The 13,457-nt window shown below is 42.6% G+C and overlaps 1 protein-coding gene across 6 annotated transcripts in view; it reads right to left on the reverse strand.

Moving 5' to 3' along the window:
• Positions 1 to 13,457, reverse strand: part of CYTH3 (cytohesin 3) — a 100,242-nt gene that overhangs the window by 35,303 nt on the left and 51,482 nt on the right. Inside the window, exon 1 of one of the 6 annotated variants that reach the window (XM_028499798.2) lies at positions 10,100 to 10,147. The exons of the other annotated variants lie outside the window; for them this stretch is intronic. Coding sequence (XP_028355599.1) covers position 10,100 — 1 coding nt within the window. The 5' untranslated portion in view covers positions 10,101 to 10,147. Of the gene's footprint in view, positions 1 to 10,099; positions 10,148 to 13,457 lie in introns of those variants that run through there. 6 annotated transcript variants of the gene reach the window in all.

Raw genomic sequence — 13,457 nt, forward strand, 5'->3', positions numbered from 1 at the left:
CAACTCATGAATCATGATCTTTAATGGATTTCCTTGATTTTCTCTCAGTAATGCCCATCTTTTCCTATCCCTTTAAGGCCCTAAAGAGTTAAATAAAGTACTGACCATTTACTTTACCCGTAATTCTGACCAGAATTTGCACGTCTAAAAGAAAGACAAATTCTGTAAGGTGGGATAACGATATTGTGATTATGTTAAAAAAAAAAAAAAGTCTTTATTCATACTGTAGAATTTAGGAGCTGCAATATTATTACATCTGGACTTTATTTTGAAATAGTTCAGCAAAAAATTGATCAAGCAAAATGATAAGTGTTAAATCTCTCTGATGGATATATGGGCATTCATTACCTATTTTATACTCTAAGGGTTTGGAATTGATTGATTGATTGATTGCCGAATTGGGTCTTCGTTGCTGTGCACGAGGGCTTTCTCTAGTTGCACTGAGCGGGGGCTACTCTTCGTTGTTGTGCGGGGGCTTCTCACTGCGGTGGCTTCTCTTGTTGTGGAGCACGGGCTCTAGGCGCATGGGCTTCAGTAGTTGTGGCGCGCGGGCTCTAGAGCGCAGGCTCAGTAGTTGTGGCGCATGGGCTTAGATGCTCCACGGCATGTGGAATCTTCCCGGACCAGGGCTCGAACCCGTGTCCCCTGCATTGGCAGGCAGATTCTTAACCACTGCACCACGAGGGAAGTCCTGGAATTTTTCATAAGTTAAAAAAAAAGTTTCAAGTATAAATGGCCAGTAGCACCTTTTCAGGGTATTTGGTTAAAGTATTAATGAAAAATAATGGACTGTTTCCTGGCACATTTAAAAGAATAAATAAAAAGAATACAAGTATACAATGAAATACTCAGGACCAATCTCTGTACAGCTGTCACTTAAATATCTTGATGTCCTACTGTTTCTTTCAACACCCTGAATGTACGGTGAATACCAGCATTTTGCTGGTATTCGGTGAAATTCTATCAGCATCTCTCTGCCTTCAAAATAACTTTGCAGCCACATAATCCTCTCACACACAGATAATTTCACGCATGCAAGTGCCATAGGAAAAAAATGGGAAGATAAGCCATGTTCAGAGAAGGTGTTCTTAATTATCAAGACCTTTCCCACAACTCAGCAGTCTTCTCCCAATGAAGGCAAAAATAAGGTTTGGTTCACTTTATCATCTATATTTTGTCACTTTGACATTGTTAGGTAAGATGAAACGAAAGTCTACAGCTGATTTTATTTTTTCTCCTAAGAAATCCAGTGGTTTATTTTTCTTAATTGAAAAAGTTATACATGGATATGGTTATTGCACACATACATACTCTCTCTCTCTCTCTCTGAAAACATACAAAAGGGCATACGATGAGAAATTTCCTTCCAACCTCAATAAAAGCTTTTGTTTTTTAAAGCAAGTTAACTGGAACCTGCTGGTGAAATTCAGTGCAATCACTGCAGTTGATCATGATCTTCCTGATTCTCCAGAGATAAGGGCCTTGCTTAAGCCTCATCACTTGGGGCCCGTTTCTCATCTGCAGAATGACGGGAGAGAGTTAGCCGTGACACAGCAGGTGTGGTTTCTACAAATATAAATGTTTTCACAGGGGAAAAGCAATGTGGAAGGATGTCAAGAAATTCCCCATTTTAGTACAAAGGTGTTGCCAGAGAGGTTTCAGATTAAGAATCAGGAGCAATTTGTGTAATTTAGCCCAGGCCCCTGACTTTCTTGAGAAGGCACTGGTTTCTCACAAATGGAGGCTTGTGGGTGGGAGGTCTGTGTTTGGGGTTCATGATTTGTATGAATTTAATTAAAGTACTTAGGTGGGAAGTTCTGCTTTCAGCCAAGACAAAGTAACAGGGATAGATTTACCCTCCTGTCTGAAATGACTACAACAATGGACACAGTTCTACACCCTGCCAGGTATCTTTCAAAAAGGAAGGTGAAACAAAATCATTTTCAGACATTAAAAACTTGAAAGAATTCATCACTAGTTGATCTGTACTATAAGAAACGTTTAAAAGTCCTGGGGTGGGGACTTCCCTGGTGGCGCAGTGGTTAGGAATCCACCTGCCAATGCAGGGGACACGGGTTCGAGCCCTGGTCCGGGAAGATCCCACATGCCGTGGAGCAATTAGGCCCATGCGCCACAACTACTGAGCCTGTGCTCTAGCGCCTGCAACCCACAACTACTGAGCCCGCGTGCCAAGAGCCCGTGCTCTGCAACAAGGGAAGCCACCGCAATGAGAAGCCCATGCACCACAACCAAGAGTAGTCCCCGCTCGTCGCAACTAGAGAAAGCCTACATGCAGCAACTAAGACCCAGTGCAGCCAAAAATAAATAAATAAATGTATATTAAAAAAAAAAAAAAAAAAAGTCCTGGGGTGGGGTGGGGGGTGGAGAGATACCAGATGAAAATCTGTATCTACATGGAAGAACGGAAAACACTGTAAATGGGAACTATGTGAGTAAACATTTTTCCCCTCATGATGTGAATCTCTTTAGAAGATTTACTGCTACTGTTCAAAGCAAAAATAACAAAGTGTGTTGGGTTGATAACACACATAAAAGTAAAAGAGCACAAAGGCTGGGGGTGGAGAAATGAAAGTACACTGTTACAAGGTTCTTCCCCTGGATGTGAAGTGGTGTGATATTATTTGATAGTAGACTGATAAATTAAAGGTATATGATATCTAAAAAGCACGACTACTTAAAAACTAAAATTAACCACTAGGATAAAGCATGCAAAAAATATATTAATAAGAAACTGAGAATCATTACTTTATGATGTTTAATGAAATCTAAGATCCCATCAAATATAAGATGAATCCTCCACTTCAGTGATTTCAAAATGTAGAAAATTTTGCAAATCAGAATCAATGGAAAAAGGGAGATTATCATACATACTGACATCAAAGCATAAGCAAATGGTATCTCAAAGTGTTTTCTAATTTTCAAATTATATTAATAATCTATTTACCTAACAGATTCCAATCCACCAAGAAGCTGTAATTTGGTTCACTGCTATAAATTACCTAATGACTCCCTTACAAATTTTACACACGCGCACACGCACACACACACACACACACACACACACACACACACACACACACACACGATCTTCCATAAAGTTAATCAGCAGTTCTCCTAGGGGAAGATAATGTTCCACAGATGTGAACTGTGGTCAGAAACCTTCACCTTGTTTTAGTCACTAAATGTCAAATGTGATAATTTAACAAATTTGATAATAGGTGATAAAACAGGGTTTCAAACAATCACATGCCCATGACTCACAAATGCATATTTTTGGTACCTAGTCCTAATGGAAACTGATGTCACTTAACCTTCATTTTACCTTGGTTACTCATCAATACTAACTTTTTTGTTATCGTATGGTGTTTTTCAAAGTTTTGGTCAATGTCATAGGACACTAAGAATGCTGGGAAAGCATGGGCTTGGCCTCTGGTCCCGTTAATTCACTAAATGGGAACTCTGTACTGGAGTGTGGTTTAACCCAAACAAATAATACCTACCTGGAACCCTACAAAAACCGGTGACTTAAAATGTTAAGGCAGGACGAGTTCCTAGCTACTACGAAGCAGTATGGTTATACCAAGAACATAAAGGCAGGCTGTGGCCGTCGGCAGCTGTGCCTCTGGGTCTGGTCACCACCCAAGGACTGTATGCCTTCAGTGAGGTGACAAAGCTGAGTTCAAAGGGCCAGCAGTATGTCAGCCACACTGGGGGCCAGGTCAGTGGAGGCTCCAGGTCGCTAAAGCACTGCGGCCAAACCGCAGCAGCAGCCTTTTTGCCAGGGACAAGGAACAACAGAGTGTGCCTCGCGGGGAGAGAGGCGCTCTGAGAGGCCGGGTTTCTACGGGACAGGAAGGTCCTGGCCCCCATGGACCACTCAGCAGTCACCTCCTGTCACTTCCCCTCATCCTCCTTCGTGATCTTTTTTTGTCCTGGGACACTCATGCTTTTCCCAGCCTTCTTTGGATTGGGTTTAATACCCCTTTAGACAAACAAAAACTCAAGAGTTGGCCACCAGCACACCATCATTAAGGGAAATTCTGAAAGAATGAACTTCAATCAAGAGAAAAGACCCAAGATGGGAGAGGCGGGACACCAGAGGGAATCATGGGCACAGATTTACAGAAGGAAACCTAAAGAAAAAGTGACTACACAGGATGATAATGTCTCATAGAATAAAAAATAGCCAGCAACACTAGCATGGAAATGGGAAGAGAAATAACTTGCTCTGAAGTTCTTAGAGTTCTGAGGAGGAGGGCCTGCATAATTAACTTTGACCTGGCAAGCTAAGAATCCATACTAAAATGTCTAGGCTAAGCAGCAAAGGAATGGAAATGGAGTTCAAAATGCCCAAACTGAGAAAGAGGAAGAAAAACTGGAGTGAGAAAAAAACCCAAAACAACACAGAGAAACAGAGAAAAACGGTTAGATATGTCAATTCTATCTCAATACAGCTGAAATTTTAAAAAGAAAAACGATTAGAAATACAAAATGCAAAATATGGGAGCAGGAGAAAAAAAAAAAATCCAAACATTGATTTTTACTGTGTAAGACTGAAGAAAGAGTCTGTGATATGGCACAGTTCCTCCGATCAGGAAGGTGGGAGGCTCGGGGACTTCCTTTGCCCAAGAGAGGGTGGCACAGAGGACACCATGCAGGACCCGGAACCCAGGCCTCGCACCCCTCCTGTCTGGGAACCCCAAAGACCACCGTGCTCCGGAGAAGCCCGGGTCAGCAAGCTTCTGAATGGAACCTACTGTGGAAAGAGACCACTGGCAGGGAGCGTCCAAGACATCCCAGCTGTTGCAGCCGCCTCGGCTGAGGCCCCGGACCTCAGGGAGGCAACTCAGGCCCGGCTGACCTGCCAGCTCCATGCAGCCACGGGAGTGGGTGGACCCAGACAAGAGCGGTCCATGAACCACCAGCCAACTCCCAGAAATGTGAGCAATAATAACCACTGTTGTTTTAAGCCAATTACTTTGGAATACTTTGTTATGAAGTCATAAGTAACTGATACATTTACAATGAACATGAACAGGAAAAAGGACCAAGTTAAAAAACCCGGACATTAAAAAAACTGCACAATGAAAAAACACCCAACTAAATGCTCTTTATAAGAGGTTTATTTGGTTTTTTGGGGGCCTTTTTTATTGAGCCAACTATACATAACATAAAATTTACCATTTTAATCATTCTTAAGTGTACAGTTCAGTGGCACTAAGTACATTCACAATGTTGTGCAACCGTCACCACTGCCTATTTCCAGAATTTCTCATCATCCCAAACAGAAGCTTTGTAACCATTAAACAGTAATTTCCCATTCTCAACCCCCAAGCCCTAACCGCTGGCTAGTAACCTCTTTTATACTTTACATCTCTCTGAATTTGCCTGTTCTAGGTATATCATGTAAGTAGAATCATACAATATTTGTCCTTCTGTGTCTGGCTGATTTTACTTAGCATAATGTTTTCAAAGTTCATCCACATTGTAGGATGTATCAGAATTTTATTCCTTTTTGCAGCTGAATAACATTCCATGATGCTTAGCCACCATTTTGCTTATCCATTCATCTACTGATGGATATTTGGGTTGTTTCTAAATTTCGGCTACTGTGAACAATGCCGCTATAAACGTGAGTGTACAATTTTTGAAGTTTAAATCCACAAACACGGATTTGGTCCACAATCAAATATCATACTATATATCACCCCTCTTAGTACATCATGATACATGTTAATATGTTAAAGATTCCATGAAATCTGTAACCAAAAAAAGAAGCACCAACAACACTAATTGTATTGAACTAAGAGGATTCTTAACTGACTTGACCATGGACTCATCTTTTAAAACATAGAACATCTCTAGGCTGTGTAGCCTGCTGAACATAATTAAGGACAAACAGGCCTAGGTTTGTTGTTTTTAATTAATTTTTATTGGAGTATAGTTGCTTTACAATGTTGCGTTAGCTTCTGCTGTACAGCGAAGTGAATCAGTTATACATATACATATATCCACTCTTTTTTAGATTCCCTTCCCACTTAGGTCACCACAGAGCACTGAGTAGAGTTCCCTGTGCTATACAGTAGGTTCTCATTAGTTACCTATTTTATATATAGTAGTGTCTGTATGTCAATCCCAATCTCCAAATTCATCCCACCCCCCACCTTGGTAACCATAATTTTGTTTTCTACATCTGTGACTCTATTTCTGCTTTGCAAAAAAAAGTTCATCTGTACCATTTTTCTAGATACAAGAGGCTTATTTATTTGCTTATTTTTGGGTGTGCTGAGTCTTCGTTGCTGCACGCGGGCTTTCTCTAGCTGTGGCGAGCGGAGGCTACTCTTTGTTGTGGTGCATGGGCTTCTCATTGCGGTGGCTTCTCTTGTTGCAGAGCACGGGCTCTAGGTGCGCGGGCTTCAGCAGTTGTGGTGCGCAGGCTCGGTAGTTGTGGCTCACGGGCTCTGGAGTGCAGGCTCAGTAGTTGTGGCACACGGGCTTAGTTGCTCCGCAGCATGCGGGATCTTCCCGGACCAGGACTCGAACCCGTGTCCCCTACATTGGGAGGTGGATTCTTAACCACTGTGCCACCAGGGAAGTCCCAGGGCTTATTTAAAATATAAGAACACATAACAATTGAAGGCAGAAGGGTAGGGAGTGATATACCAAAGGAAAACTGGTCCCGTGACATGAACACAGGCAAAACAGACTAAAGATAAAGTCACTAGATACTGACATTGTTCCATGAATCACAAAATTAACACGTCTGAACATATATGCATCTAACACAACAGCTTCAAAACATATAAAACAAAAATTGACAAGGTACATGTAAAAATGGACTCTTCCTAAAGGCAAAAAAAAGAAAAAAGAAAATGCTATAGATTTGACTAATACAATTAACAAGCTGAACTAGCAGACATAATGTGTTTCATCAATTTTAAGAGGTGCGTCTTTACGTCTCTGAAATCTAATGTGACATACAGAGGTCACTGCCTTCACATCTGTGAATACGTTTATGACTGCCAGGGGCATTACTAAAGTGCTACTCCTTGATGGTTCTGCTAAAAACACAGTTTAAGAACCATCTCGTAAAGAAATAAGAGGCTGACTATTGCTTCAAACCTTGCATTGGTACCCTCTAGTAAGATCAATAAAGTCTCAGCGTGAAAACCTGCAGAATTCGAACCCCGCCCCTCCCAGACGATACAGGAGGGCCCATTAGAAGTGCTGTGCACCTGTGCCTTGAGCAGCAGAGAGGACAACACTGCTGTTTCTACTGCTTCTGTCAAAAACGCAAACACCTGCTCTGTGCAGAGAACGAGGCTCTGGTCCTAAGCTTTAGGGGTACCTTAACCAACTAATTTTGCTCATATTTTACCTTCTATATGTATGGACAATTAGTAAACGCTGTTTAGAAATCAATGCTTAAAGAAGTTTAAAGAACTCTTCCCATTAGTATAAGTAAAAAAATTCTAAGTGAGAAGAAATCATTAAGTCTGGTTTAATTGACAGCTTTTTTTTTCCTTAATGGAACATAAAATAATGACGCGTCTTACAACTGATGGAGACACAGATTCAATCAGATCACTGCCCCCAGCAGCTGTGCAATATGCATTCTTTTCGGGGGCATGGGGAACATTTATGCAAACCGACTGTATACAGTCCATCAACAAAGTCTTACAAACTCTCACGGGACCAATGTGGTGGATACAATGAATTGGCTTTGCTCCACCGAAAACTCAAAATTACATCACCGGACTCCCTTACGTTTAGACTTCTGAAGATGAATTAGGCTCTACCCATGGGATGCACCACCCAGGATTCCACAGAGGGGAGTGAAGCAGGGGTCCTCGTCCTGCCTTCTCTTAGAGAACGCTTCTTGGCTGGCCAGCGAGGATGTGGAAGCAGAGGATTTCCTTCAACAGCCTTCTTGCGTTCATTCTCCAGGCTCCTAGGAATCGAGACGGTGCTGCAGCAGAGTGCCTTCTGGACCCAGGCTTGTGGACCCCTTCCTCGCTGGAGATACACGTGGATCTCAATGATTCCAGGGGTCGCCTATGAGGAGCTCCATCAGTGACTCAATTCTGGAGACCAGGCCAGAGCCCAGTCCCCTAGTCATTCCAGGGCTGTGTCCAGCACCCCAGTTCCCTATTACTTTATCCCTTCCTGCCCCAGACACAGCCAGCTTCGTGTGTCTCCCGTGGAACTCTTATGGAAACAACGCTATCATGAAGACCACATTCTCTGAGCACAGAATAATTACGTTAGAAATCAATAACAAAACAGTGATTAGAAAAACCCATTTGTCTGGAAATTAAGGAACACAATTCTAAATTACTCCTTGGTCAAAGAAGATATAATATAAATGTGAAAATTCTGAGAAGACAGTGATGATGAAACACTGCATACCAATACTTGTCTGCTCCAGCTAAAACAATCCTTAGAAACTCACAACCTAAAATGCTTATTTTAGGAAAGAATTAAGCTGAAAATAAGGAAAGCATTCACCTTAAAAAAATTAGAAAAATAATAGTTTAAAACCCAAAGGAGAAAATAATAGAAAAGAAATTCATTTTAAAAATGCAATGAAGTGCAGCCCCTCTGGCAAAAGTCTGGCAGTTCCTCAAAAGGTTCAACACTAAGTCTGCATGTAATCCAGTGAGTCCCCTCCTCCCAGGTGTTTACCCAGGAAAACCGAATACACACGTCCACACCCAAACTGGTGCATGGGTGTTCACAGCAGCATCAGTCACAGCAGTCAAGAAGCAGAAACAACCCAAACGTCCGCTGAGTGATGAATGATTAACCGAAGTGTGATATACCCACCCAATGGAATATTACTCAACCATAAAAAGGAATGAAGCACTGATATTCGGACATGTTATGCTCAGCCAGCCACAGAAGACCACGTACTGTATGGTTCCACTTATAGGAAATGTTCAGAACAGGCCAAGAAGAGACAAAACAAATCTGTGGTAACAGAAACCAGAAGAGGGGTTAACTTGGGGTGGGGGGAAAGGTGCTGAATGAGAAGTCAGACAAGAGGGCCTTCTGGGGGATGGCAAACGTTCTGTATTTTGATCTGGGTGGTAGTTACACAAGCATGTGTGCTTATCCAAGTAAAACAGCCTGAGTTCTGTGTGCCCTTAATGTCAGGGCATCGTATTTACTGCCCCTGCAAGTCTACTTCTGGGTAAGTGATCCCTTGTAACCCTCCACAGAGAGAAGGAAGAATTTCCTTGAAAAGACACTAAAAGAGCATTCTGAGAGCCTGCCACACACTAACAGAAACCGATGCTCGCCCACCTAGGAGGACTTCGGGACAGACTGGTCTGAGGTACAAAAAGATGAGTCAGACGGCCTCACTGCCACCTCCGCCTCACGTTCCGTACCTCTAAAACACAGAACACCAAGTAAAGGGCAAGAAGCCACTGCGGCATTATAAGGGACACGGGGGAAGGGGAATTTTTTTTTTCTTTTTAGAGCAGACCTCATCTTTATTGCACGTTACGCCATTGTGCTTCACAGATATTGCCTTTTCTTTTTTAAAAAAAACAAATCAAAGGTTTGTGGCAACCCTGAATTGTCAGATGTTATTTTTTAGCAATGAAGTACTTTTTCATTGAGGTATGCACATTGGTTTTTTTTTGTTTTTTTTTTATAAATTTATTTATTTTATTTTTGGCTGCGCTGGGTCTTCGTTGCTGCGCGCAGGCCTTCTCTAGCTGCAGCAAGCGGGGGCTACTCTTCATTGCGGAGCATGTGCTTCTCATTGCAGTGGCTTCTCTTGTTGTGGAGCATGGGCTCTAGGCGTGCGGGCTTCAGTAGTTGTAGCACGTGGGCTCAGTAGCTGCGGCTCGCGGGCTTAGCTGCTCCGCGGTATGTGGGATCTTCCCGGAACAGGGCTTGAACCCATGTCCCCTGCGTTGGCAGGTGGATTCTTAACCACTGCGCCACCAGGGAAACCCACACATTGTTTTTTTAGACGTAGTAACGCTACCGCACACTTAATAGACTGCAGTACAGTGTAAACATAACTTATATGCACTGGGAAACCAACACACACAATGTGACTCACTTTACTGCAGTGGTCCGGAGCTGAATCTGTGACGTCTCCAAGGTTTGCCTGTACAGAATAACTTATTTCAGAAAATTGAAAATCCATCAAATATTAAGTAAACCATTATTTTGTGTCCTGTTAAGAAAAAGCACTAAGACTACCAAATTTAATGTTATGATGCCAAACTGTAAGATGCATTCCAGTTTTAGAGAAGTTAAAATGTGCGTCTTAGAATCAATGACAGAAGAGCTATGAAGAATGCTTACATTATAACGGAATAACATCTCTTAATTCAAAATTGTTTTTAGAGCAGATAAAAATCATTGCTAACTGCTCTAGAAGACGAAACCTTTGTAATGACTGCTGTTACTCCAAAGTCTCCCTCACCCTCCAGTGTTCGCATCTGTCCCTGGGTAGGAGTTAAGAATCATCGCACAGGGGCTTCCCCGGTGGCGCAGTGGTTGAGAATCCGCCTGCCAATGCAGGGGACGTGGGTTCGATCCCTGGCCCAGGAAGATCCCACATGCTGCAGAGCAACTAAGCTCGTGTGCCACAACTACTGAGCCTGCGCTCTAGAGCCCATGAGCCACAACTACTGAGCCCGCATGCCACAACTACTGAAGCCCGTGCGGCTAGAGCCCGTGCTCCACAATGAGCGAAGCCACTGCAGTGAGAAGCCCGCGCACCGCCACGAAGAGTAGCCCCCGCTCGCCGCAACTAGAGAAAGCCCGCGTGCAGCAACAAAGACCCAACACGGCCAAAAATAAATAAATAAATAAATAAAATTTTTAAAAAAATCATCACACAACAGAGAGATGATAAAGTCAGCAATAAACGAAGAATGAAAGCAGTCACTGCAAGTTTTTTAAATAACCGCTTTGTCTTTACACTCACATGGGGCCACACCCCCTCCCCAAGTGAGTCTGCACTCATATCTAAACATCCTCTTGATGACCAACTTGCCAACCCACAACTGTCGCTTTTCCTGGTGGGTGATGCAGGAGGACTTCCGCGGTGGCGTGTGTCTCAGTGAAAGCAGTGGTGAAGGGCAATTATCCCCTGGATCCATCCAGCAAGAGCACACGGGAGAGCCCAGAACTCAACCAGCTCTCTGGTCTCCTCATCAATAGTGTGGACAATAATCTGAATCAATGATTCCAGCTCGTTATCTACACCTGTTCTTACAACAACACGGTCCCCAGGACTTCTCCATCAGCATCACTTGAAGGCACTTGTCTAAAACAGGGTTCCAAGGCCCTATCCCATGCCTATCAAATCAGAACCTCTGGGTAGGAGGCCAAGGACTCTGAACTTTAACAAGCTTCCCAGAGGATTTTGTTGAACATTGCTAAAATGTAGCTATGCACAGCTAAGTCCTTAACACAAATCATGAACGCAATATATTAGACAGGCAACATGACACAGTGGTTAGAAGCCTAAGTCCTGCAGTCAGACTGCTCGTCTCAAAGCTTGTCTCTGCCACTTACTAGCTGTGTGACCTTAAACAACTTACTTAACCTCTCTGTGCCTCAGTTTCCTCACCTGTAATAGGATATTATCTATGTCTGCATTACTACAAAAAGCTAATCAAAATTTAATGCTCTTCTTGAATGTTGCTTGAAATTTAAAGATGAATATTACATCTTAAATCAAAGCAAGAAGCATTTAAAGATGCTGAAAGAAACATGTTTTTACCTCAATCATGAACAACTAACAATGAACAATGAGACTTTCTATTTCTACCGTGGATAACTGAAAAAGCAAAACAAACAACTTTTGACATCAAGCCTGTTTAACTGATTTTTTTCCCCAGGCAGAAGTTGTGATAGGGGGTGGAGGATAGAGTGGGAACAGCTTCACAAATACACAGGCATAAAAATCGTGTGAAGACAGATCGGCAGTTCCCGATAAAGCTAAACACCACCTTGCAATATACGATCCAGCAATCACACTCCCAGGAATTCACCCAACTGAGTTGAAAACCTCTGTCCACATGAAAACTTGCACATGAATGCTTACAGCACCTTTATTCATAATTGCTCCAGGGAATACCCTGGCGGTCCAGTGGTTAGGACTCTGCACTTTCAGTGCTTGGGGGGAAGGTTTGATCCCTGGTTGGGGAACTAGGATCCCGCAAGCCGTGGGGCATGGCCCAAAACAAAACAAAACAAAACAACTGCCCCAAACTGGAAGCAACTAAGATGTCCTTCAGCAGGTGAACATAAATTGTGGCACAACAGACAATGGAATATTACTCAGTGTTAAAAAGAAATGAGGATCAAGCCGTGAAAAGACACGGAGGAACCTGAAATGCACGTTACTGAGTGACAGAACCCAGTCTGAAAAGGCCACACACTGTGTAATTCCAGCCACACGAACTTCTGAAACTATGGAGATAGTCAAAGGATTAGTGGTTGCCAGGGGTTCAGGGGAACCAGGGCAGGGATGAATGGGTGAACACGGGGGTTTTAGGGCAGCGAATCTATTCTGTATGATACCCTAACAGTGTGCATGTCATCATGCATTTGTCAAAACTCACAGAACTATACACAGCACGAAGAGTGGCCCCTACCGTAAACTATGGACTTGAGGTAACAGTAATTTATCAGCGCTGGTTCATCAATTCTAACAAACATACCACACCAAAGTAAGATGTTAGTAACAGGGAAACCAGATGTGGAGGGGACCATATGGGAACTCTGTACTGTCTGCTCAGTTTTTTTTTTAATGTAAATCTAAAACTCTAAAAAATAAATCTATTAATGTTTCTAAAAAGAGATAATGATATCCAAAGCTTCTAAATAATTTTCTTAAACAATTTTATGAAAGTCAACTCTGGCAATTTAATCAGCCCTGACTTCCAACAAGTTCTTCTGAAGATCAGAGAGAAGATGAAAGAGGCTCCTTATCAGATTTCAAATGAGATTTTCAACCACGATGTCAGAAAAACATCACCTAAAATTTAAGATCAGATTTGATTCTTTTCATTTAAATTACTGTCAAAAACTTGGCCTTTGAAAGCTTCATTAAGTTGGGGAGATAAGAACGTTTTTATAAACAGTTTGCTGAAGCCACAGGTGAGTTCTGGCTAAAAATGCATAAAATCTGCATCAGTAAGCATATCCCCAAAAGAAATCCTCAGTGCATATGTCCATCTTCTTTCCAATTCATTTCGCTAGTTCTGATGAATAACTGTCATCACCTTGAGTAGCGGCCCCCAGGCTTAAAAGGAAAGCAGCATTTCTCCTTCCAAGGTATATCTTTAACTATGTATCTTTCAAAAAGAAATGGATGGGGGCTTCCCTGGTGGCGCAGCGGTTGAAGGGGACGCGGGTTCGCGCCCCGGTCCGGGAAGATCCCGCATGCCGCGGAGCGG

The sequence above is a fragment of the Physeter macrocephalus genome, chromosome 14, assembly GCF_002837175.3.
Source record: "Physeter macrocephalus isolate SW-GA chromosome 14, ASM283717v5, whole genome shotgun sequence".
In the NCBI taxonomy this organism is placed as follows: domain Eukaryota; kingdom Metazoa; phylum Chordata; class Mammalia; order Artiodactyla; family Physeteridae; genus Physeter; species Physeter macrocephalus.